The sequence below is a fragment of the Labrus bergylta genome, chromosome 10, assembly GCF_963930695.1.
Source record: "Labrus bergylta chromosome 10, fLabBer1.1, whole genome shotgun sequence".
Lineage (NCBI taxonomy): Eukaryota > Metazoa > Chordata > Actinopteri > Labriformes > Labridae > Labrus > Labrus bergylta.
Genome location: NC_089204.1, coordinates 10,819,202 through 10,847,174, shown reverse-complemented (window position 1 = coordinate 10,847,174; position 27,973 = coordinate 10,819,202). Strand labels below are relative to the sequence as shown.

Below are 27,973 nucleotides of genomic sequence, written 5' to 3'. Positions count from 1 at the left end.
TGAGACACTGCTGTACCAGTGCTTCCCACTGATCCCACAACAGATCACAGGGGTCTCCAGTGATGCTTTAAAACGCTGATTTGGCTGCTCACTAAAAAGGGTGTTTAGACAAAAAACCAAATCCTTTGATAGAGCCAGAGCAGATTACTCTTCTGGAGGCTTCTTGCAAACAACTGTGTGAATGTGGGCGTTGACAGCTAGTAAGCTTGTTGTCACGTTAGCTGACAGCTAGCTCTGCTGTCGTTGTCTGTAAGATCAACATGCTACTTCTATGTTAGCTCTGGTGTCGGGTTTGACAAGGGGCCTTTGTCTGGATGTAGAAACACGAGAGGAGGAGGAGGAGGTGGGAGGAGAGTCCGCGGTCCAAATGTGGCTGCCTGGCTACATATGGTAGCAGGCGTGTTAGCATCGCCGGGGACTTGCTAAAAATAGACCTGCATCACAGCTAACTAAACCTCGGGTACTGATCTCGTTTCACTTCTCGCTATGTTTAATCACCACCCTGACCCCTCTCATCTTTTCAACACAGCCAGAAGAGTTTTTATGCTACAACTCAAGGATGCAGACCGGCAACCCAGTACAAAAAAAAAAAAAAAAAAAAAAACCTCCAACAGCCCGGCATGACCTACGCAGGCGGCCCGGTCCGCCTCACACCCTGCCCGGGATGAATCCAGCCACAGTCCCGGTGCGCATGCACATTTTAAACCAGATACGCAACTATACGCATGTTCAAAAAAGAAAAAGGTAGAGATGGTGGATAAACAGATAATTAAGACCAGACTAACCCTGTTTGGCGTCCATCTTGAACCTCCGCTAAGCATGCAGCAGCACGGGCCTGGCTGAGGTGAGCGAGGGAGAGAGAGACACCGACAAATAGAGAGAGAGAGAGAGAGAGAGAGCGAGACATGCGCAGCTCGGCCTCTCTCAGTTCAGATGGACTACTGATTACTACAGCTTTGTATTTAGGATAATGATTAAAAAAAAAATGTAAAACAACATTACGCTGTAAGAACTAGAATAATAAAAAATAAATGAGGAAATGCTCTCATGGATAGCTGGAGAAGATCACAATAAGAAAGATGTACACTTTTCACCAGTGATCCTTCAAATATTTGTATTTCTATATTTAGTATATTTATCTATCAAGATAATCTTCATGAAACACCACTTAGATTTTTGAAGTAACAGCTAACATTAGGATTTAAACAAACTACACCACTGTAAATGTACATTAATGCCACCACTTCAACAGCCTGATTTAAGCTCCTCTCTAGGTTAGCCTGAGTAAATACACAAAATGTGCAAACATTGCACCATGTGAAGCTAAAACTTGAATAGTCATTAACAGTGGCAATTTCTACTGGGGTACTGTGTGCACAACTTAAATGACAGAAGTATTCAAAATATAGTTCTTCCCAGAGTAACTTAGATCTGCATCCAACATAATTTACTCAGTTTTTGTGGACTCTTATGACGTTTTGAGGGAAAGAAAGCCAGAAAAATCTCAACACTGTGGCGAAGAAACCCCAAAACCACAACAAGCAACACAGACCAACCTACTATTTACAAAGGCTCTTGATAGCATAGGCAACATAAATGTGAAGGCATATACTTCTCATAGATTCAAAATAAGAGACTGAATGAAGGTTAAGCTTCCAACATGTCCGTGTTGTACACATGGTGTTTGATCTGTAGCCACAGCTGCTTTTTTTTTTACGACAGGTACCATTTTTAACTAAAAATTCAAAATTGCAGTATTTACCTGTTGTGTGTTGATGACTGTGAACCATCAGTATATTCTAGACATGGAATCCCAAAACTTGAATTTATTAAGACAGAAGAACTATGAAATAAAAAGTTAATAATATCTATCAGTACCTTTACAGATATTCTCAGAGTCTGGAAAAACAGAGTAACAGACCAAATATGAGTTGTTTTTTTATGAAGAGAACAAACTGAATTGGAAACACTTTCCTACGTATACTTAAGACCAGCAGTATTTTAATAAAATAAAACACAGTGTTTAGATGGTTTGTAAGTGGATGAAAATTCATTTTGATTCTAGATTTAATTTATGTGTCATTTGTAATTTGCATTGCCTCTCCTGCCTCATATACACCATCAGTGGACAATGTTACCAATTCTGGACAAGTTCACATACACTAAAATTTAAAAAACGGGCCTTGTGTGTTTCATAATTATGGCACAAGTTCAAAGTTCTATCAAGACACACAAAGGTGTGAACGGTTCCTCTGTGAAAGTCTATCTGCTATCATTAATAAACTGGTTTTTCTCATAAGGATAATTACAGCAGGAGGAGGGAGAGGAGCAGGAGGGTGGAGAGGTGTTGTATAACCTGGCTGTAAAAGGAAAAGTGGCTGCAGTAAAGATAAAAGTTAAAAACCCAAACCCAGTGGGATGGAAGAGACATGGAGTGAATGTAGGAGACCTGGGAGAGTGAACAATCCATGTAAGGAACTATGAGCTTCTCAGGAAGTCCGGGTGCCTGATGGGAGCACCACTGGCTCCGAAACAAAGTAAAGACCAACCAGAATAGAAACCATTAGGCCTAGTTTTCCCTGCCTGCTCTGACAAATACAAACTGGAGTACAGCTAGTTGTTGTCTTTATCATGAGTTAAATATAACTGTGGACTGAGGGCTGAAAGCGTTAGTCAACACAAACATTGTGGGACTCCAGAAGGCTCCAAGTAATCATTCAGAGTTAAAATTATCTCTTAGATAACACATTTACTTTATGTTACATACAACTCTGATCATTCTAAAGTCTGCCTTTTGTATCTTTGTGCTAAACAAAGCAGGAGCCTCGTATGAACTGTTGAGCCATTTTCACTTATGAACTCCAGATCCCAAGGCGGCGTTTCACACATGTAGGACACAACGAGAAGGAGGAGGATGAATTTTGCTTTAGTGGTAGAGTCGGTCATCTCTCAACCTGAAGAATAGACGCTTGATCCCTAGTATCCTGCAGTCAAATGTCAAAGTGTCCTTGGGTAAGACTGACACTGAACCCAAAATTGCTCTTGCAGTGGATCCTGAATGTTTATGAATGTGATTAGTTAATACTTCTGGACACTTTACATAGCAGCTTCTTCTATCAATGAGTGAATGTGGTGTGAGTGGGTGAATGTGACATGGTGTAAAGCGCTTTGATTAGTCAGAAGACTAGAAAAGCTCTATACAAGCTCAAGTCCATTTACCATTAAGTCCATAATGGTGGCTGCTTTGTGGTTAATATCCCAACATTAGGTATAAAGGAAGTCTATAAGAAATACCACAGCAATGGCAGAAAACTGAACTTTGAATTGTTAAGAATTTGTTCCTCATGAATGATGCAAAAGCACAAATAATGTTGGACTAAAATACCTTAAAGTTCACAAAACTCCTGTCAATTTCACAATCTAGGAGCTCTTGGGGAAGGCATCATGGCCAAGTAGTCTCTTCTGGGGACCAATCCCAATATCCATATACAAGTTAAATCTGACAACTATCCACCAATGAACGACATTTGTTTTTTTGTATTTTAATATAAACAACAAACTTGATTGATTTCACTCAGACAGATAATGTATGTAAATCTATGTGCTAACGTTGATCAGATATGACTAATATATCACAATCATAATCAATCACAACTCAATACATTCAACTTCACTGCTCGATGAGTGATTAAAGATAGCTCAGGGAAGAAATCAGAGATAAGCGACTGGGAGTGAGACCCTGGGGTATCACATTTGTTTTGCTTACATAATGATTACTAATCAAAAGTAATTCAAGTCATTTTTTGATCAACTTCTTCATGAACTAACAGACCTTTATAGCACTAATGATTGGAATGCTAAAAAAAAAAAAAAAAAAAATCTGTCTGAACTTTTTTACACTTTAACATCTCATATGCCGAAAACAGGAAGTAGTCGGTGGAAATGCACAGTATTAGATTCCTCTAATATCCAAAATGCTGATCATTTCAAACCTACATGTATATGTGTTTCTTGCAGCAGATTCCATTCAGTCTTAGCTGTTTTACACAAGAAAGTCCTACGCTTAAGGCGGTGTAGTGAAGATGCAGTCACTCACCGGGCAAACTACCTGGCTACATGCCATATTTACTCTTTTTATCCCACCACCTCCTGTATCAGTGTTTAAAAAAATGAGCATAGACTATTTTAATAGTTGTTTCCCAGGAACACAAAGTCAAATTAAAGTCTCATCTTAATCTTATGTCAGCAGAAGTGTGCATTTTAAAGGATTGTTGTTGTAGACAATATCCAACTGTAAGGCTTGGCGATATTGACGATAAATAAAATATCAAATTTTTAAACACCAAATTCAATCTACTAATTTATCATATTAAAGGCTGTGATTTTAGGCTTCTGATGTGTTGTGCAACTGTCAGTGCCACACAGCAGCTCAGCTGAGTGTGATGATTGGATTAATTACTCTTGCTGCTACTATAAGACTTAAGATAAAGTTAACAGTAGACAGTGGTTCAGCTGTTAAGGTTGGACTTAAATCGACTGTAAAATCAATTACTGCTCAGATCGATGGTAATAAAGGAGCAGGTATCGATGATGTGCCTTTAAAATGATGTATCCTGAACAGACATCAGTTTTAAAAGTGATTTTCTGTCAGTGCTCTGCTTAATGGCCCATCTAAACAGCTCTAGACAAAGACAGCGATCTAATCTTTAATAATTTAAGAATTATTGAACGATTTATTAGTTGCAGGGCTACATATATATTTATGGCACATTGTCTACTAAACAGTTGGTCTTTCTTTCTCATACTAACACCTCACATTGGTGAGCCCGGAACAGGGAGTAGGAGGATCTGCTTTGTCTGTGAAAAGTGTGTGAGGAGTCAAAAGTTGATCATGTTCCTCATTGCCATAGATACACTTCTTACTGCAACAAAAGCTTGGATATGTATCTACTGCAGAGTCTCTCCCTACACACACAGCAAATAGTGCTTAGTCACTGTACGACTCGTCCTCATGTTGTCACACAAACCCTCCTGACAGTCCGTGAAGGCACAGCAGCTTCTCTCAGTAGTGGAGGCAGTCCTCCCTCGTTACCGGCTCAAAGGCCGACGGCTGGATGAACAAAACTGAGCTGACACATTGCACACACTCACAGACACACACACAGCACAAAGGCCTTAGTGTGAGCGGTGACAGCAGCACTACAGCCTCAGATGATGCAACGACAGCAGGACACAAAGATCAACAGACAGCATGAGATAACACGCTTATACTAACAGCCATTAAAACAGTATTTTCCCTTACGATGCTGAGCGATCCTTTTTGGTGTCACCACACCATGCAGGCAAGTTCATATGATTTTACAGCAGTCTAATTAATATAACCGAGTGAGGAGTTGAACTCTGTAATATAAAGTACACCAAAACTCAACTTCTAATGAGAAAGCCAAGAAGAAAGACTTTCAAACTTCATATACAACTCTTTTACTTCATCAAAATCAGAGTGACAATGATGAGCAGTCAACTTCATTTCCTTTTGATTTTGATCATTGATAATAGTTTGAGTATTTTTTTTTAAGTGACTTAAGGTTACATCCCTCAATGCTCCTGAATTGCACTGTGCATAATGGTGTAGCTTAAAAAGTAAAAAGTATAGAGACGAAATGAGTTGACAAGGTCTTCACTGCTAATTATTTGAATCAGTAATTTAAGTCCTACTTCTCTTATTGCTTTGATTCAGAAACCCTGAGCATTAAAGACAAATTAAGACAATCTTGAGCATTTCTATTTCTCATTCTGTACCTAAAAACATGACAGGACTGGACACTAGTAAAAAGTAACATCTGATTCATTCATTCTAAAACATAAACATGTCAGTTCATCTGTCAAATAAACACAAGGCCCGAGCGGAGAATGGCCAAACTCCTGAAAGCTCTTTCCTGACTCCTAACCAGCTCATTACCATTTCCCCGTCTACTAGCCAATCATTACAATTCCAGCTAACGTCACTCTTCTCACAAATCCCTCCCTCCTCCTCCTCCTCCTCTCTACTGTCCACCTTTGGTCACGGCGGGTGACTGGCTGACTGTCCAAAGGTCCTCTCTGCAGTTGCCCAAGGACAACCCTGCACCCAGTTCTCAAGTGCCTGCAATACTGCACCTTTCAGGACCCATTGTGCAGGCACAAACACAAACACAAACAGGAGAAATCCCAGTTAAAATAAAACTTAATTAGTTATCTCACAGATGAATGAAGCACAGCGAAAAAAACAACTTGTGCTTACATTAAGAAGTTACCCTTTGCTTATTAAGAAGCCAAGATCCTCAACCTCACTAAAATCTTCAAACTCAAGATGTTTAAAAGGTTGCAGTCTTAAATCACAAGAATATCTTATCTCTTGTGTCAAAGTTTCCCAAGCACAGCTCAGTTTAAATCAACGAAACCAGAGGGTGCACAATAGCGGCTCTGTGCTGCAATGACTGTGCTACCAATCGATTCACATCCTTGTAAGAGTTTCTACCTAATTAAGCATCCATGTCAATTTTCCTAGAGTCAGCATAGTAAAGAGCTAAAGCGATACAAGATAGCTTTTCAACAGTGAACACCTTCACCTGTCAAAGAAGCCATATAAAAAAAGACAAGAGAGATAGAGGTTTGTACCCTGTTCTCTCCATTGCTTGGCAGAGGGCTCGCTCTCCTTTGAGTCCACAGAGTTGTTCTCCATGCCGTCCGATCAGCAAACACACATTCCACACAAAGAGGGACCGAGCACAGGCTGTCACTGTAGATGTGTGTGTGTGTGTGTGTGTGTGTTCAGCTGCAGGAGTAAGAGGAGGAGGGAGGAAGAGAGAGAAGAACCCAAGCGAGGCTTCCTCTGGGGGGAGACGACTGCAGCGAGCGAATTAACTCCCTCCTGAAGGCGTGCTGTCAGCTGACCGTCTGCTGCCAACGTTCTGACGCAGCAACTATAAACGTCTCTGCCTCGCCTCCTCCCACCTTCTCTCCCTTCCCCTCCTCCTCTTTGCTCAGACTTTTTGGCAACCTCTCCCTTCCCTCCTCCTCCTCCTTCTCCTCCAATCTGATCTTCCCTTTACCCTCCGTTTTTCCTCACTTTAAGTTCACAACCCTCCCGTTCTTTTTTCCTTATGCTTAATCTCACAGTACTTTCCCTGTGCCACTCCCCTCCTCCCTTTGCGTTGTCAAATCTGCTGACGCAGCAGTGAGACAGAGACCATGAATGATTTCTGCCCAGTACAGTGAATACAGAAGCTACAGATCTCTCTCCGCCTGGTTTTGATCAAAGAGAAGGATAATGCACACATACTGCAATTTACCACAAAACCAACTAACGACAAACTAACTTGTAAATGATTTGACATGCATGCTGATAACCTGTATGACTGCGTCAAGATCTGGCATTAAATATCTGCCTGGGTTTCTTTTCCAACTGGGGCTTCAATGATCATTTTATCACCATTTATCTGAGGATTATTTTATAAAATATAGGGAAAGGGGGCTTCATAAGTTACCCTCAAAAGGTGTGGATATAGGTCTTGTTTTTCCCCACAGCCCCAAAATATTAATTTTACTCCATAAGGCAGAGAAAGAGCAGCTTCATGTAGAAAACACTCAAGTTTATGTTAGAATGATTTCATTAGAATCAAATTTTTAATTTCAAAAAGACAAAATTCACACAATTTAACTTAACTTCTCGTCTTTGGAGAACATTATTTTTTCTGTATTTTTAAATTCTGCTTGCTTCATTTTGTATGTTCTTCAGCAGTTTCTATTGTCTACACCTGCAGCTTTTTAACCTCTCCTGACACATTTACTCACTTTTCATGTACTGGATTTTGAGTAGTTTAATGTGCATTTTGAAAGAAATATAATTTCATTAATTAATTTGTGAATTACAAACACTGTTTTTCTCAAATTCTCAAGGAGTCTTGATTGATTCTTTCTGTACAAAAAATCTAATAACTAAAATATTTTAAACAAAACAGATCCCAGAGTGCTAACGGGACTCAACCCTTTCAGTGCAGTGCTGCCAGCAAGGACTTTAAAGACAAAGAACAGAAAACAATGGCTGGTTTTTAGACAAAATGAGCTAATTTCCAGCTCTTGCCAACATTTCCTGGCATTATTATGGTAGTTTCTTAACAAGGGTATCAGAAAAGCTCAGTCCGACCGTAGTTCAATACTAAGAAATCCTTTAGAAGTACAAAAGATATTTGACTAAATACTTTACATCTGTACAGAAACAAACATAATGCATCTGCAATCTGATCAACTGCTCAGCACATGGGAGTAGACCTGAACATCTGAGTGGTAATCAAAGACTTCTTCCACTAGAGGGCACCACTTTCATTTTATAGATCTGTCTGCTGACCCTCTCCTTTCACAAACAGAAAACTCAGACCCGCTGAAGAGCGGAGTTTAGCGACAGATTTTGGTGTGAGTTTTTCTGTTTTATTTTCAGCAGAAGACTGATACCTTCATATGTGAAATCTTTGGTAAGATGTATTGAGTATAGCTAGATAGATGCAAGACAAACAAAAAGTTGATTTAGGATCTAAGTAGCTTATTGAGTTTTCCCTCACTAAGCTGTTGCCAGTGATGACCTCATGCCTCTCTTATCATGCTTCTGTTCCTGACTAATTTCAGTGGGGGAAAAGACGATTGCGTAAACAGTTCAAAGTTCAAGCAGCACAAAGTGAACCTTTACCTTCATCTGAGTAACTCTGCTCTGTCGCTGCTTTCCTGTGGTATGTTTGATTCCCATCAGTAGATTACATTCAAAGTCATTGTTCCAATCAGAAAACTTTACCATTACTTGTTAAAAAGTCACTTAGTAATACCTTATCAAAGTGCATGCTATTTACATCAAAAGTAAACATATGATACTTTTCCTTAAGTGGATTATTTCGTAACTAAAGAAATCACACTTGTCTTTCTAAATGGATGTAAAAACAGTGCCAGATACTTTCTAAGGCGTGTTTCAATAAGTAAAGAAGTCACATTTAAATGGTTGGTGGTTGAACCTTCTAAGCCAACACAGAAACCTGCTGATATATCAGTTGTACTTCACATAACATTATGAGTACTTCTAAAAAGTGTTTTTAGTCCAAAATCAAGAGAATATTTTCCTTCTAGCTTCAAAAGTCTTGCAATCAGACAACAGTAATGGTTATGGTTGAGAAATCCTTTACCATTATGGTTTTCTTAAAAATACTATCAGACTTGCCTTCTTTGCAAAAATCTGCTACTTCCCTAGCCTTAACATAAATTCAACCACTTTCAATGAAAGCTAATAGTCAAGTACTCTGAGTCTTTCCAAATGATCGATAAACAGCTTATTTGGTGCTCGGCCACAGCTTACAAAGGACAGCAACGATTGATTAATGGAATGATTAGTAACATTTAGTCAATCTATACATCTATTTTTATAATTAGCAAATTAGATTTGCTATTCTTTCTGTTTATATCATCAAGAAAAAGACCATCAGTGAGGGAGCTCTCAATCTCAAGTTGTGTAACGTCGAACATTCACTGAGTGGTTTCTGGGTCGGAAGACCCTTTGTGGGCCTGCCAGTGTCGCAATGCAGGGAGGAGGTTGAGGAGGAGGAGGAGCAGGGGGAGGAGGAGGAAGAGGGGGCTTAATTAACAGGAGATCCCTCCAACAAACACATAACAGTAAAAGTGTCAGCAGCTGCTCCCATAGAGCACAGTCCCACTTCTCCAGATACACAGTTGTACAAGTTAGCATTTATGAGTGTTTCAGGAGGCTTAAATGAGTGTGTGCATATTAACTGTTCAATATCAGTTTGAATATTAAGATCAAACATGAGTGGTGTTGTCTTCAGAGACATAGCAGCGCCTCGAAGGCCTTCGGAAAGCCCTGCAGGCGGCAGGAAAAATCACCTCTGAATTGCAGACATGGTTACAGATCAAGAGTTTCTGTTTAAAAATAATTCTAATCTAGAGCTGGATATCAAAAGATAGTATCAAAGAATAAATGCTTTTAAGACATCAGGCAAACACTAGTCCTGCTAAGGGCTGAATTTAACCAATAATTCTCATGAATTTATTTAAATAATTGAGAAAATGCCAATTTGACAGTTCATCACAATGTACTCAAATGCAGTGTCTTTTCCAACTTACGGTCCAAAACAAAGATAAGTGGCAGACACATGAACTAACAGTGAACAGTGATATTAAACAAAAATTAGCCAACCCGCACCCTACAATGAACATTCAGAGTGGTAATTGAACAGAAAGTTCACAACTCCCTAAAACATTTACAGCCAAGTTTATTTTCCAAGCATAACACTGATATTTAGCAATTAGCTTTTGGCACAAAAAGTGTTATGCAATATGTATTTGAGGTGTGGGAGTGACTGTAAACTGCATAATAAATCAGAATGGCAGTTATTTAGTCAGCAACAGGGTGTGGCTATCTGTCTGTGTATGCATAGTTTTGAGTGGCTGTTGGGGTCTATGAGGTTGAGGGTTTCAGAAGCATCTCTTGTTATTTCCAGAGCAGGGAAAAGCTGAAACCAGATGGAAATTAAATCCAACTTGACAGCAGAAAAAACAGCGGAACTGTACAAGTGTTTCATAGGTGGTAAACAGTGGCCTCTCTCTGTCTGTGTCCCATTATTTTTTCACTTCTGCTCTTAACGTGACAGAAATGTAAACTTTTCTTTCATCAGTGGGGTTTTTTTCCCAGCAGAACAGAAATAAATCACTTACCTCATCTTAATGAATAAGAAAATTAAATAATTTGGTAAACAAATGTGATGTTATTCTAATGAGAACACAAAATGCAGCAAAAGCAAGAGGTCAGATGGTGATGGAACACAAAACCACACAAAAACATAAACAAGACTTAACAAAATGCAAAGAGTTAATTTTCAAAGTAAATGAAAAAAGAAAAGAAAAAAGAAAACAGTGCAAAAGAGGAAAGATGCTATAAAGAATGTAATGGGATCTAAAGTAAATACTGGCTGCTGGTTGGTTGGGGGAAAATAACTGAGGAGAACAAGAGTGAAGATGAATATTATGCCGATGAACATGGAAGTGCCAGTGAAACTGAGGAGGATGTGGGAGGGGTGGTAGTTTTCCATGCCAGAACTGATTTATTTTACCTGCTCTTATGTTCACGTTTGGCATCTTTAACAGTTTGCCACCCTCTGTGCTCTTCTTAGCGACACCCTCCTCTGGTTTGTGGACAGGCGAATGGGTAAGGGGAACTTGGGGTGGAGGTTGCTGGATATCCAGCTTCTCCAGCTCAGCCTTGCTCTTCTGGGGAGAGGCCTGGGTAAGGAGAAGGTAGGAGCTCTGACTCTGGGCCTCTTCCTCAACCTTGGGGGTTGGAGCTACCTTTGAAGCAGAAACTGGTGCCACATCTTTTTGCTCAAAGCTTAGGTCATCATCATCCATGGGGATTTCAGGGGGTTTGGAGGATGCAAACTTTGAAGTATCCAAAGCCTCAAGAAACTCATCAATTACACCCCTGGGTGGTCGCTCAATGAACTCGAACTCCTCAGAAGAGACTTCATGCTCAGAGACCTCCTCAGCTACTTCTGGCTCCTCCATTGTTAAGTCCTTCTTCTGAGTTTCCACCTGGAAGCTGGCAGGGTTCTTGGCCATGGCTTCCAGGACCGGAGACAGAGAGTCTGCTGTTGGTGACTCTGAATCCGAGTCCTCAGCTGGGGTCTTTTTGCTCTGGAAGTCAAGTGGCTCAAACTTTTCCGTCATTCTGGGAGAATCATGGCTTGAGAACCAATCTTTCTGCTCGATTTTGACAGGTTCCCCTTCTTTGACCTTGGTGGGGGTGGTTTCCTCTGCCTCTTTGACAAGATCAAATGCGCCAAAGCTTTTGTCATCTTCAACTTTTTCTTTGTCACAAGCTCTCACTTCCATCTCCTCAGTCATCTCCTTAAGCAGGGACACTTTAGCATCAAAGGCGAACGGGTTGTTAACGGACAGGTTGATTGGAGGGTTGGGTGACTCCATCATCCTCCGCTCAAGGATGGGACTCTGCTCCTCTGGACTACCCTCGGAGGAACCAGAGTCCATTTTGTCAGGGTTGAGTGGGGAGGACTTCAGGATATCTGGAAGTGATGGTGGCAGAACAGAATCCTCATCTTCCTCTTCATCATCATCTTTATGGCCAGATGAGAACTGATTTGCTGACTGTATGAGAGAGTCTGCCATCTTGCCAACCTCAAATGATTTCCCCTCATCCAAGATTGAAGGTGGGGAATCCTGTGATTCTCCAGTCTGTCCATACTGGACTAAATCTGGAGTGGGACTCTCGGACATTTTAGAGGCTCTACTGTCAGACTTAGAGTCTCCAAAATGGGAGTAGCCACTGTCTGCCAGTGGGGAAAAGCCTTCAAATGGGTTATTATTCTTCTTGACTTCATACATCAGGTCATCATCTTCTTCATCTTCATCAGACTGGTTGCCATGCAGGTCTGGCTCATACTTGAAAGAGCTAATAGGAGCTGTGTCCTTGGAAAAGGTATCCATGGTGATCTTGGAGTTGTCTTGCGATGTTAGGAATGGTGAATCCCTGTGCTCTGTTGGGTTAGAGGAGGCAATATGAGACTCGGGGACCTTCATCTGGGGATTCACTGGGGAGGGGCCTGTGGAGGACCTGTCTGAGCTAATCAGCTTCTCGTCAGGGGAAAAAGAAACTCCACTGTCTTCACACGGATTATGAGGCCCTGAGTCTTTCCCTAAACTCAGGTAAGGACCAGCTAATGGATCTAGAAGGTCTTCCTTATCCTTACTATGACTCAGTCCAGAGTCACCCTCTTCACCCACCCAAGGCATGTCCTTGGAATGATTAGTGGGGGGTTCAGTGGAGAAGGAGCCCAATAGTGCAGCGTATCCTGAAGTAGGGGGCTGGTTGGGACTCTCGGTCAAAGAAAGCTCCTCCAAAGAGTCAGGGGAGTGTAGAGGGGAGATAGGAGAGATGGGAGCAGGGGAATCACCCTTCTGCCCAAGTGCTTGAGTAGAGAGGGAGGGGGAGAATGCAATACAGCACATATCAAAGACATACTCCATTCCTTATAGTGCCCACCACACCTGGGGGACCACTACCAAAAAATAGTTAAGTCATAGAGACGAGGACCAAACAAATGCTGCCCAAAATGTCAATGCAGCTGGAAGTTATCACTTCCAACTATCATTAACAACATAACATGTACGTTCTACAGTACCGCACCTAAAAATACAATCAGTGGTTCTCAGTCCTGGAACTGCGGAGATCCCAGCACTTTACTCACATCGTAAAAGCAAATCAATGTGTGCCAGCCAATCAAGATCAGGCAATATTTGCTTATGAGGTATGTTCTTCTTCTGTGAAGGTGCAGTAAGTCGTTCAACCAACAAATTAATTTCAAGGTTTAAATGTCATAAATTTGTTAGCTAAGCTGGTTTTGCTTAACGCAGATGGCCCACCTCCACGAACTCTTCATAAGCTCTGGTTCTGTTAAATCTAATAAACTCTAATAGAAAACCAATGTAATTTTTACAAATTAAAGAGATTTATGCTGTCAGAGGAATTTTGCTGGTATGCTTTTTTTTGTCAATTGTCGCTTAGAGTGAAGAGTTACATTAAGCAAAAGATAAAGTTATCTGAGCAATCACCCCACAATTAAACATTTCATTCCTGATGGGAACAATCTTTCAAGGATGACTATGTCTCAATCCATAGGGGTCACTGAATGTATTAATGATATGTAATATCCACTATGGACTCTAACATGGCTGAGCAAAATTTTCCCAACTATAGATAGCATTTCCCCCTCCATCTTAAGAACAACAAATTAGAGAATATCTTGTGAAAGAATAGTATTTCATCCTCTATATCCAGGGTGGAGGGTGGAGGAGGCTTAGGAAGTGAGTCAAGACCTCCATGTCTTTAGCATTGTCTTCAGGTCTTTCTGGGGGATCCAAAGGAGTTCCCAGTCCAGATAAGATATGTAATACCTCAAATACTGTACGTTCTGATATTGCCTCAGTATCTTCTACTAGTTGGACAAAAGCTGGAAAGGAATTGTAAATAGATGTATTGATGGATGGAGGAGTGGATTAATTGAAAGGATATGTGTTAAATTCCTCCAGTACAGTTTCAGAGACTTCAGAGAAAGCCAAGGGATTTTTAAACTGTTCTAGTGGCAAGTGGGGCCCAGCACCATACTTATAAACTTCATGTTAGTTTTGCCCTTAATTTGTCATCTGTCCATATGTCTGCTGAAACTTGAACCCCTTGCTGCTTGCACTTAACTTTGTTAAAAGAAAAATTTAGAGCGTTAATAATCATCAATCCTTTTGGACTTAAACAGAACTACAATAAACAGTGTAGATCACCTTTGACCGTCACGATTTGGCAGCATTTGTCTGGTCCTTACTGTACCACTGAGGTATGATGTATGGTGGTAATATTTTTTTGCCCCAGGTCTGGTGCCAATATACCATGCCCAATGTATCTTAAAGACACACACTGTTAACTAATAGGTTAATAATGATTCCTCTCTTAAGAACAGAACGTTTTTAAAAAACACAATATATACTAGGGGTGCAAACGAGTACTCGTTCATTAAATAATAATCGGTTACAAAAAAATGTAATCTGTAATCGTTTTGTAGTCCACATTTTTGTAAATTTTTCTTGTTGCATTGTGGGTTCTATGATAGGCCTAATTCAAAACAGAAAAAAAGGAGCACTAGCGCAAAAAGAAAATAGATGACAAACAAAGCGCTGATAAAGGCTCTGTGCTGAAACGCGTCTGTTGTTGATCCGTACGCTGCTACCCTAATAAAAATATCCCTTTAATTAATTGAATTAACCCCCCTATGAATTCACAATGAACAAAAAGTCCCAAACAAACAAAATATGCAATATGATCCACGAAAGTTCAGTTCAAATTGTCTTTTTAGTCCACAGAAAAAGAAGGACTTTCACTTTGCGATTACCGCTTTACTCCGCTAAACCAATGACGTTTGATCATCCAGGACAGAGCAGTATAACTAGATGTTTTCCTATATTTTGGAATTTTAGATGATTATTCTTTTAATAACTACAAAATGGAACAACCTTATAGGGAGAAATAGCTCATAGCGGACGGACGAGCGAGATTGAGCGAGTGTGTCATTACGCACAGAGGAGATAGATGAAACAGACAGACACTTCACCTTATTCTATTGTAACTTCATTTACCAGAGTAAAGTGTGCTCTACACTGCAGACTGTAGTCTTTGTTAACACAATGTTGCTGTCAAAACAGCTTCAACGTGCGATGAGTGCGCACTGATGTCTGCACGTCCGCTCGCCACACTGCTCTAATAATAATTGTTAAATTGTGTTAAAACGGTCATAACACGTCTGTGTGAATTTTTATTTGAGGTTTGCTGTCTGTTGAAGTAAGAAATGTCATATTTGAATGTTAATACAAAGGCATCTTACTAACAATTATTAAAATCCCGAAGATTCAAATTAATCAATAGATACAGTCGGCATCGCGTCATAGTTGTGGGCGGGGCCTCCCGTGGGGGAAAAGAATCACAGAAAAAAAAAGAACTACAAAACGATTACTTGAGTACTCGCTTAAACAATGGGAAGAGTAATCGATTAGAGAAAATTTTGCATTTCTGCACCCCTAGTATATACACACACACATATATCATATATACATACGTCCATATAACTTATTAATGTTTTAGTCCTGTAAGCCACTAAGAAGAATCATTATTCCTTTTCAACTACTTGTGAAAGTTAATGTAAGTCTACACTAACACAACAATCACATGTGAGTCACAATGCAACACTAACAAAAGCAAATTCCCAAACATCAAATTTAGCTTTTCAAAGATACAAGCATCTGTGCAAATGCTACAGGCAATAAAGATCTATAACTTGTTACATGCAAAGGGTTATTTTTGCCACTTATATATGACAAACGAGGGAGTGAACGAAAGAAGTGCTGAAAGTAAAATAATGACAAGAACAGGAAAAAACAGCGAGCAAAGAGAACTTGCCTGTAGGGAATTGCATCAGAGGATGTAGTTGAGCTTTAGAAGGAGAAGGTACATCTGTGAAAGAAACCAGAAAAAGCAGCAGAAAGTAGATTCAGTCAGTCAGCAAGCCAAGAAGATAGAAAGAGACCAGAGGAAGTGATAGACATCATCTCTGCCACAAATTAACATGTTTCAGATGTCAAAGCATTAAACAAAATGAAACAAAGTATAGAGCTAAGATTACGAGGATGAAACTACTTTCAATTTAGCTAGCATTTTCAGTACATGCAGGAATTAAGGCCCATTTCACACTGTGCAGCATTGTTTGAGCTGTGACAGGAGAAATAATGAAAAACATGGGTGGAACTGAGGGGAAACGAGAGCTAAAATTAAGGTGAACTCCTGTTTCCTCCAAATGAGAAAGGGGCTTTATTCAATAGTTCTTTTCTGGTTCTTATAAAGGGATGGGTACGAGTACTCAGGTTCACAAGTATGTTGTTCACAGTATTACCAGAACTCAACTCAGTTAGCGTTACAACAGTAACTGAGCTTTCTGGTTTGCCTAACTGAATATACTCAGTAAGAAATTCAGTTTTATTTAACATACTGTACACGCAACAGTCGCAGTAAGCCGAATTACGGCAACAGTACTTTATGGCAGCTATGGTAACTCTCTAGGGACACATTACTCCAATGGTGAGAACACATTTTAAAATAAAATAAAAAAACATGCAGTGAAATAAAAATCGGGTTAAACTTGCATATCACAGAAATAGTTCCATGTTTAACCACATGAGGTTAAAGCAGAAGGGGGAAACCTGAGACAGACAACAGGCAGTCTCACTTCACATAATTTACAAACCCAGATACGCTCCAATGAAGTTTTGTGGAAGGAGAAAGCAAGAACAAAGAGCTGATTACATTTGTAGAGACCGAGTACAAGCCACCACCATGGACAACAAAAGCTACGAGAGAAGAAAAGGTACAGAAGAATTGTTTAAAATAACCATAGAGTTATATGTTACCATGTAGCAGTTTTATTCAGAGTTAGGATTTGAAGACCCCTGTCCTACAGACACATAACACTGATAAGCTCCACACTGCAGAAAACAAAGCGGACCACAAGGAGGTTTGTGTCCGACTTTTTTTTTTTTAATGTTAAACAATATAAAACCAGCAAGTTCCTGAATACTCGTTCGTAAAGTTATGCGAGTGCTCGAGCATCTAGACCACTGTAAATGCCCATCACTAGTTTGAATAACCTATTTTGTTGAGGAGGGTGAGGTCTCAAAAAATAATTGACAACTTCAGAACATATTGATGAATTAAATTCTTTAGTTTTACAAAAGCACCATTTGTTAACTAATCAATCAATTTTTATTTGTATAGCGTCAACTCATAACAAGTGTTATCTCGAGACACCTTACTTATTGCTATGTTACAAAGATCCGGCCTATCCATCATGAGCAACTAATGCTATAGATAAGAGAAAACGTCAAATATTCTGAAGTGTGGCTTTTTAATTACAGCTTCGGTGTGTTAGATCACTGTTAAGGACAACCAGAGGGGAACACATGGTTGTCTGCAGGGTATTCTTAACCCATTTAACAAAGCTGTTCTACAGAAATCTCTTGCTAAGCAGTTAGCACAGACCAAACGCTGTATTAAACCTCAACTCTTTGTACAGAGCCAAATGTGAACATCTGTTGAAGGCACAGTGTTTCATTTGGTGGTAAGGAGACAACAGAACAGGCATACCATTTGTCAGCAGACAATATAAACATGACGACACAAACACTTGAAGGAATCTTGGTGTTCATGCGTTACTTTTAATGACTTCTTCCCCTGATTTCCAACTCTATCCACTATCCTATCCCTACAATAAAGGAACAAAAAGCCCAAAAATAAATCTTAATTTTTTTTTTTTTTTTTTACACTTGACCTTCAAGTGGGGCGGGGGGGCCGGGCTGCCCCCCTAATATAATGGTAGGGGAAACACTGGCTTATAAAAGACAAATTAAGCTGAATTCAATAAGGACAGCATGCTAAAAACAGGCTGCTTCTAGTTATTTTATCTAATTAAATAAATTACCATTTACCAAACAGGCAAAGGCATGTGCAGGACACCAAAAAACTCCAAAGTAGAAAACTTTGAGGACACGGAGGATAAAGGTTAATTAATTAAATAAAATTCAACAAAACTACAGAAGCTTTGTGTTATTGCTGCATATGAAGCAAGATTATTGGAAACATATTTTGATGGATTATTGTCTTGTGTTTAAAAAACAGCGTGTAGAAGGCCTGTCTAAAAAGTCTTGGTTAGCGTCAAATCCAATATTATTAGATCTAGAAAGGAATGTAGAAAAACATGAAATAACTCAAACCTTGAAAAACATGTAAAATATCGTCAAAACAATCAGACCACCACTGAGTTTATAATCCAACACACAATATACTCCTGAGTCCTGACTTCAAATTAAAGAGTCCTTTGTTCAGACCAACAGTTCAAAAATCTCAAAGATTAACTTCCATTTTTAGATCCCTTAAGCTCAAAAGCTAAATCAGTGGTGGTACCAGCATTCTTTGTTTGGGAGAGGAGGAGGAGACCCCTTTGGACACTTTGGCTACACAGTAAAAGAGAAACCATGAAGAAATCCTGAAAATAAGCGAGGCCCTGTTTGACCTCAAGTTTACAGCCAGGTTCAACCAAATTAAAAAAACTCATGTTGCCAGGAGGAAGCAAGCCGTTAACAAGACTTGACTTTGTTCTTCAGGTGAGCAATAAGCTCACCATATTGGTATGAATCCAACCAACAGCATGTGTGGGCTGTCAGATACAATACACAATGACAACTGTATTTTAAGGACAACTTCACACCTATAGGAGCAAGGTGTACTTTCGCATTACTGTTGCAACCTTGTGTCCATTGCGAAAACATTTTTTAATTAACTTATAATACAAAACTGTTCTATTTTATCATAAAGACCTTGCCTATTATTACCACATTTTTGTAGTTTTTTCAGGATCAATGTAATCCAGTGATTGTTGTACGTAAACCAATGGGCACACAGCTGCTAACAGCTTGGTCAGCACACAGACCTTTCTTTGATCTGTAGAGAAATAGATGTACAATTTGATTCCTTAAAACGCAGTAATGAAAGACTTGTGGAAAAGATGTATAATGAAGACAAGATAGTCACTCAACTGGAAAGTAACTGCACATGTAAGTGCACCACCGCTTGACACACTTGGAGGGTGATAATGCTTGTTGTAACTGGATATGCTAATATCGGCCAATATTATCGGCTGGCTGATTGATAGGTCGGGCTCTAGAAAATAAACATGTATTTTCATCAAATGCATCCTAAAAACCGACCCTAAAGTTGTGCAGTGTTGTTCAAATTCCCAAAGACGTCATGGGAAGTATAGTTATCTACTTGATGACCTCCTTTACTTCCAACACACAAAAACTGCCACTGAACAAAATAAAAATCAGTGGGTTAATCCCTCAAGTCATTTAAAGCAGCAAAATACAGTGAGGAAAAGGCAAATACTGCAGAAGTGCTCTTAAGCAAGACTTAAGATTGGAAAAAAGCATTGATCAGTTCCAATTGTAAATATTAAGCAGGACTTTCAAATACATTCTACAGGTAATAATATAAGTTAAATGTAATCAAGAATATTTGCAGTTAAAAGCTTTCATGAAATTTTGTTAACAAATTACAAATCAAGTTTACCCAATCACCGTCACTAGCAAAGCTCAACTCATGATGATTATCAAAGAGATTAATCTCTGAATCAGGTTTTTGTACAAATTTCTGCAAATGTTTTGATCTGATTGTGATAAGGCCAAAATGATTCTTCGTATGAGGCCGTTTTGTTGGTTACCTCTGCTGTCGAGTTTTAGATTCCAGCTGTGAAGAAGACCTGGAGGAAATCAATAATAAACCAATAAGACACATTAACATTAAACTTGTAAACTCATTCAGCCTGAGATTCAAACAGTTGGATCCAAACTTTTTTCCCATTTAAGTGGCACTGTTTATACTAATTACAAGTTTTTGGAATATTTAGTTTTAAATTTAATGTAAAAGACTACATCTTACAAAAACTGATGCAACATTTTAAAACCTGACACTTCCTCTGTGTATTGGCTGACATCCACAGCACTATAACGTTTTCGAATCCACAGAAAGAATGGCGGTCAACGAACTTTTAATTTTTATCTGCTTTTTTGCTCTGATTATCTAAGATCCACATACCCACTTAATCAAACCCTTCACCAGAAAGAAAGACTTAAAATGAGGGCGATAGGATTTGAAACACTATGGTTGTCGGCTGATTGTTTGACTTGAAACTAAAAATAAATAAAAAAATACTGAAAGCCTGGGATTTACCAAATAAATTCTATTTGATTAACAAAGGAGTGAAACCTAACATAAAGTTAGTGTAATTATCGTCTACAACAATGAAGGGTGAAGAAAAGAATATTCTTAATCCAGAAAACAAAATCATTAGGTTCTTCTTTTACGGTATCAGATCAATTCTCCAGGTTGACGAAGCAGGTAATATATGAACTTCATTGACCAAATCTTGCTAACCACAACCGAGAGCCAGCCAATTCCTCTCTGGAGGGAGGTGGTGAAGATCAACTGGGACTGGGGAAGTCAGGAATGGATGCCCAGCCAGAGTAACCTGAGGTTCTGTTCAGATCATCCGGGTTCTTATCAGGTTACAGCCGACACACAATGCTTTGCTGACTCACTGTGAGCACTACAATACAGTCCTGCAACCTCACCGTTTTAACAAGATGTCGTCAAAGCTTTAATGTTGGACTAAAGTAATGATAAAAGTACATGATGACGATGAGAGTATTTAGGAAGTCCCTTCTGTAAACAGTCAGATCTGTGATGAGTCAGCAACCAGATGAAAACTACACACAAAAAAAGAAAAAGAAAAAGAGAAACAACTAAAAGTGTGCTACGTTCAATGAATCAATCAACTAGACAACCAAGCCCTATCCATTTGCTTTAGACAAGCTGAACCAGATCAAACTCTGCTATAAAACCCTATAATTTCTATAAAAGAACCAATCTGCTTATACAGGATTTGAAACTCCAACTCTGCTTCACTGTGTTGCTCTATACACTGAGGAATGTGTCTCGTCCATGAGCTATAAGTATCTTGAGGAACGCCTCCCAGTTGACACTGATATACGACTTCAGGCAAACATGTCACCTGCTGCTGCCATCTTGTAGAATACAGAACTCAATGTACAACTCCTGTCAGAGCCCCCTCTGTGTCCTTCAGGTGCTCAGGAGTCCAAAAGTCTGAAACAACTCTTTCCATTATTTTGTTAAAAGGTGAAACTTTAAATCTAACAAAGCAGGTTACTTTGGTTCCTGCTAGTTAGTCCAATGACAAAGACAGCAGTATCTCTGCAGTGACAACTGACTTCAGTGTCTCTGCTGCAGTCTCCTCTTCCACAAAAAAAACTAACAGTTATGTAATTTTGCAGAAACCCACATTTCACAAAAGACCCACTGAGATTATTAGGGGTTATGATCCATTTCTGACTCTCACTGAATGCTCCTTAACAGTCAGCAGCTTCGGAGGGGGAACCATTTGTCTTGGGATCCATCTTTGATTCATTTTTTAGTACATTCCTGTCTGCAGAGATACAGCACAGAGAGAGAGAGCATCCAGCAAATTAAAAACAGTCTTGAGTGCTGCATTTCATCTTGAAGTCCACGCTAACTACTGCAGCAGGAGTTACACACGTGTGGTTCACACTAATGAGCCTGATGAAGATAACGGTAGCAAAGAGTGATAATAATTCCAATCATCGTTACTAAGTAAATGGCAATCAAAAGTTGCTTATCAAGAGCTTCACAGGTTTTGAAGGGTGTAGTTTTAAAATTTTGGACAGAGTCAGCTAGGCTAACCATTTCCCCCTGCTCCCAGTCTTTACGCTAAGCTAGGCTAATCACATCACGACTACAGATCTGTAATAAAAAATAAAATAAAAAAGTCATCAGAGTGAAGTCTGTACCATCGGTTAAGATAAATCTATTTCTGATTTTAACTTTATAGAGGGATAGGTTTTCATTAACAGACGTCATATCTGAATTGGATGTTGTTGATGCTAGCTAGCTAATGATGCTAGCAGCAAAACATCAGATCACAAGTTTCATTGTAGAACTGGTCTTTGTTTGGAAATGGATCAGAAGGGGATTTTTTTGAAAATTACGTTTGAATTTCTCCGAGTATAAAAAAAGGTTTAATTGTCACGATTTGTTTAACCTAAGGAATGTAATCTCAAATGATAGTTGACTAAGAAAGCTGCATGCCCTTTCTTTAAAAGCTGAAAAAAAACAGCCCTAAAAAATTAATCAAATAACTGATCTTCTTAATGACTGTTGCGACAAGAAGAAAAGGTTTTCAGCCAGCTATATGAAGCACTCTGTTCTACTTTATGACTTGGAGGATAATAAGGCTGATTTGACATTACAAATATTCACTCAGCACAGCATTAGGGCACCAAGACGAACTTTGATGTGATGAATCAGCACCATATCATCTTTCAGTTCACAGATCTGGAAAGCTCTGTGCTTATCACAGCGATAAGAGTGAGATTTAAACCAGATTAACATGTGGTTCTGGTCATATTTAGGAGTTTGTCTCACTTCACTGAAAGCCAGCTGCTGTGTTGGCAGAGTTAAAACAACAGATACAGGCCTGTCTGCAGTTGTTGCTTTGGGTGGAGGGCTCCAACTCTGAAGCACTTAACCCCTCTCATGTCCAGCCTTCACCAGGATACAGAGAAAAACAAGAACACACTGGCCACGTGTCTGACTTCTCCTCTGTTCATCTAATCCACCTGACCACATCACAAGCGTCTCACAAACACACACTGACAGATGTAGGTGACCCAAAAATAAGATGTAGGCCGGCTGTGATCGCCAAGCCCCGCCAAGCCCCCGACGATTAACCAGCCCAACCCACAGACACACCATCTGATGGGACAAAAACTCACTTCAAACACCTCTTTAAAGAGTAACAACAATAATCTGTGTGAAGTTGGAGTCAAAGCAGACCTCATCTTATCAAGCCTTTGAACAGAAGAGATAATACATTGGAAAAAAAGAGTGGCTGAAATATTAATTTCTGTTCAGACAAACATTTGCTACTAGTGCAAGAGCAGCCCTATAACGTCATACTTTGTTTCCACTTTTATTTGAAAGAAGGTAAATGTCTGACAGTCTAAATATAAAAGATCTGCAGCATATTAGCAAAATTATATGAAATGAAAAAGATCAAATCAGTTAAGCTCCAAAAATTATATAAACAGATTAAACAAAACAAGAAGAAAAAATACCTATGAGCGCTTTTAGTTGTTTACTGGAGCAACAGGTGAATACCACCTGCTACCAAAACAGCTAATAGGGTTTACTACACTCACCTAACCATTCTTTCTTAATCCATCAGCTCATCATTTATCCATAAAAGCAGAACATAATGTGTAATAATGTTGTCTTTTTTTTTTTTATAATAAAAACAATTACAATCCCTTCACCCCTAACCAACTTTCACAAAAGTCCATATTACCACATTCATATATATATATATATATATATATATATATATATATAAAAATTACATCGTGAGATAGAGGCCAATTAAGTGAAGGAAAAGTAGAATAAAACCTAAACATTAATGAAAAATACTCAGTCAGACTACACTTATCCTTGCAGATTGATCATATTAATCATGTTCATGTCTGTCTTTTGAACAGATGCTTTAACTGGCCCTCATGGTTTATCAACCTCCATCACTGGCCTTGCCAGGCAGCCCCACCCTTCCTCTGTGTTGCTTCCCATGCCTGGAGGATGCATGGCAGGCCTGTTTACCTGCTCTCCGTCATATCTCAAAAAACAACAATAAAAGCAGCAACAACAGCTCTCCATCGACACTTTCTGTAATTAACCTCACTCCAAACAATACCAAAAATGCTACTTCAGGAGCATTCAGACTGGTTGCAGCTTACAGTGGCACAGGGAGGCTCACAGGCCTCTAACTCCACTGTTTGGATGATTTAAGGTGTAGGTTTGGGTGGGGTTGAGGGAGGTCTCAACGGACTGCAAACAGGCAGACATCGAATAAATAACACAACAGAGCGTTAAAGTTATTCTGGTTTTAGTGCGTTAATGCAGGGAAGCTGGCAGGGAGGGGACGCAGAGCGGATTCCTTTGTTGTGACTAATCTCCGGGTTACAGCTTTGGCTCGCCGTGAGGTGCTAATGGTTTCCATTATCGGACAGCTCCTTGTCAACGTGCTGCATTTTTCTAAATTACTTACTTCCAACAACCAATATGATACAAAACCCCATCTTACATGCATTTCCCTGTGATAGTTAACGCATTACCATCATAAAGGCATAAACATGTTCCTGAGGCGGCAGCAAGCTTACGTCGGACATAATAGTCAATATAATTGCTGTAAACCAGCCGACATCACACAAGAAAAATCTCACACCAACTATATTTTTTTTTTGCGCTATTCAACACCCGGTAGCCACTAGTAAAAACCTTTGAACTTTTTTGTTTTTATTTATATAGCCAAAGACCTAATGAAGCGTGTCCGATAATGGAACTCTGTTAGCAAATACCGCTAGCAGCAGCGGGCACGCAGCGGGCACAGTCATAGAGCAGATGGGCGCTGCTCAGTCTGACACATTAATGTCATCAATAAAGTTCAAATGGAAAATATATTACTCTGTAATACACGACTGACATGAAGATTAAGTGAGCTACATGCTATCATTAAATAAAGTCGGGATGATGCAATTTGCCGGCTCGTCCAGTCAACACTTCACAATATGCCTGCTGCCATTTATTTGTCAAAACAGGTGGGCCGCATTGCTACAACACAGCAAAACCGGGGATAAACTGCTATCTTATTCAGAGCCAAGGAGAAACTAAGCATGTTTGCGTTCATCAAAACAGAACATCAACCCTTAATAATACTTTTTTAATGTTTTTTTCCCCCCCATTCACAGTGCAGTGAAACAGCAGGATCGCCTCATCACCGCTCGCCTCAGGGTAGCATCACTAGCCCGCTAACCGGCTAACCTCGCCTTGACGCGACTACATGGGCTAATTTTTTTTCGCAAAATAAAGACATTTAATTAAGATTAAGCAAATACCAGCATACAAAGTTGATGAAACCGTTAAAAGTATTTTTCACTCGTGTTTTTAAGTCATCTTTGGGCATGTGGACTTACCCCACGATGCTAACGCAGCTCAAATCAGAAACCGGTGAGATGGAGATGATGAAAAAAAAAACCCATTAAAAGCGTCGAACTAGATTCCCTTCATGCTCAAGAGAAAATACGATTATTAATGTAGTTAAAACTGCTTAAATGAATCGTCCCAACATAAAATGATCGTCATGATTCCTTGAAAGTCACTTACAAGACGCTGGAGCCGACGGTTCTTCTGTCACCGCAGGTTGCTCTGCTGCCTCTGCGGGGGCTGGGGCAGCTTTCCTGGGTTCAGCCGCTGGGAGGGCGTCGCTCTTCGGGACAGGTTCTGGCTCGGGGGCAGCCTGTGGCTCCGGTACGATCTTTGTACTTTCCGGTTCGGCTTTAGGGGCAATAACTTCAGGCTCCTCAGCAATAAAAGGAGTTTCGGGCTCGAAATATTGACTTGTAGAGTCTGGGATCGCCTGCTCTGGCTCCGGTTCTGGTTCATTCACCTCTGGTACTGACACTGGCTCTGGGTCCATAAGGAGGGAAGGCTCTGGTAACGTTACAGGCTCCACTGGAGCACTGATGGCACTTTCTGTGAACTCATGTGGCGCACTGTCTTCAGCTATGTGCCGCTCCAAAGCGTCCTGAGCTCCACCGACCAAGTCCACAATATCATCCACGCTGAAGAGGTCTTGTTTGGGCTGGTCCAGCTCTTGGTCCGGTTCGGCCTGATAGTGGTGCACTGCCTCACTGAACAGAGGAGTAGTAGAAGAGACGTCATGTTCCATGCTGTCTGCCATTTTTTTTTTTCCAAACTGAGTTTTTTTGAGGTGGAAAAAGTTTGATATCCGGTAAGTTTTCTTCCTGTCACAAACTTCTACCTGGGTGCGCCGTGAAACCGAACCGGTAACCCCCTCCGGTAAGTCTGCTTTTGACACCGGACGAAGTTGGACAAGTGCGCCACACGACAGTTACCACAGAGTCGGACCCGAGTCTCAGATGGACGCTGTAAAGTTGAGAAGGACATGAGGGGAGAACTCCGCTGGCCAATTACCTGCGGCTTAACCCGAGACTGACAAAATGGTTTGGCCAATAAGAGCGTGTCAAATTGGACTCCGATCCCGCCCACCTAAGCGGGGGCGTAATTGGACACCTCCTCCATCAAAGCACCTCTGAATCTTAGCTGGAGCAGAGAGTTCAGAAGTCTCCTCCTGTTCTGACATAACTTGTACTCCAACAGGGCAATTATTACATAACTTTGGCCCACTCCTTTTCTGTTTTTTGTGTGACTCCTGTTTCTGACAGCCAACCACTTAACTTAAACAAAGAGAAAACTATGATAAACGAGGTACTGAAAACTTCAACTTCAGTAAACTGTGTAAAACTGTTAAAGTGATACTTCATTAAGGAACAAAAGGTAAGGTAGCCTACTCACAAAGGCTGCTCACTTGTTTTATTCACAAAAATGCATTTTTATTGATTTTAAGCCTTCGTTAGACATTTGCTGGTGGAGAGATAACAGGAAGTGAATGGAATGACATGTACCAGGACTTTGTGTTCCCAGCTCAGAGAGGGTTGTATAAGTAACGAGTGCTCTCAAAGTGTGAAGAAAAAGTGCTATATTTCACTCTGAAAAGTATGGGAATGCTCGAGTACTGTCATCTCAAACATATACTTAAGTTTAGTACAAAGTAACTTTCAGCTTAGTGGACTTGTTGAAAATTAGAAAAAAAGAGAAAAAAGTCAATCCTGAGGCAACTTGTCACTCGACAAAATATGTGTAATCATAGGGTTTCACAACAGTCTGCAAAGCAACGCTGCATTCAGGGAACCCAGGACTTCAAGTTCAAATGGCTTAATGCAGTAAAGATAAAGATAAGTGGATGGCTGTATGTTGGCCTACTAAGTCTTCTGAAGATTTGTGACATATTGTAATTGTAGCGCTACACTTTCAACAAATCACATTTAATCTGCGTGAAGCGCCTTAAATGAGAGGGATTCATGTTTTACAGATGACAGACAAGCTGATAAGCAGACATTGAAACAATCAGAGGTTAATGCCAATAAATTGTAAATATAAAGTGAAAAAAAGAAAACACAAAATAAGCAGTTCATTTAATAGTATATTTAATTAGTTTCTTTAGAATATTTTGGTCAAAAACCAGGCTGAAAATGTAGGTTTTAAGTTCATGACTTAAGATCTCAGCTGATAAAATATTTAAAGATTCAGCTGCTCTCAGATCCTCCGGCTCTGCAGGCATGTCCACAGATCTGTGACACTAATCCCAAACAGTGAGGACAAGAAATGCTAGCTACCTTTGAGTACTTCTGCATGGGTGGGGGTAAAACTGTTTAATTAAGACGCCAAATTATTATAAGCATAGAGTGCATGATGAGTCATCAACATATTTTAATGTTTTCAAGGCAACTCTAAAGAATACCCACACTATTATACTTGTCAATGTTGAACCAGATACATGTGTGAGGGTATGTGATTGAAAAATATAAAAATATTTCATTTCCTGTACATTTAATACGACCAATAAACAGGAGCCATGCTAGCATCTCTTTGAGCCATACTCTCAGTATATTTACAGTACACACAATGACAATGTTAACATCCTCCATTTTAGTATATTTACAATGTTCAATGTTTTAATTTAGCATGTTGTAGCATAATGTCAATTAGCTAAAT

The 27,973-nt window shown here is 39.7% G+C and overlaps 1 protein-coding gene across 10 annotated transcripts in view; it reads right to left on the bottom strand.

Moving 5' to 3' along the window:
* The window catches only part of LOC109976368 (reticulon-1-A), a 34,935-nt gene extending 8,642 nt beyond the window's left edge, over positions 1-26,293 (bottom strand). Inside the window, exons 1-4 of one of the 10 annotated variants that reach the window (XM_020626504.3) lie at positions 25,502-26,293; positions 19,917-19,955; positions 16,049-16,102; positions 11,145-13,016 (exon numbers count right to left, since the gene is read on the bottom strand). In XM_020626504.3, coding sequence (XP_020482160.1) covers positions 11,145-13,016; positions 16,049-16,102; positions 19,917-19,955; positions 25,502-26,078 — 2,542 coding nt within the window. In that variant the 5' untranslated portion in view covers positions 26,079-26,293. Of the gene's footprint in view, positions 1-785; positions 947-6,657; positions 6,946-11,144; positions 13,017-16,048; positions 16,103-19,916; positions 19,956-25,501 lie in introns of those variants that run through there. The other 9 variants (XM_020626517.3, XM_020626510.3, XM_020626521.3 and 6 more) reach the window with 9 other exon arrangements.
* Positions 26,294-27,973: the final 1,680 nt, after the last annotated feature.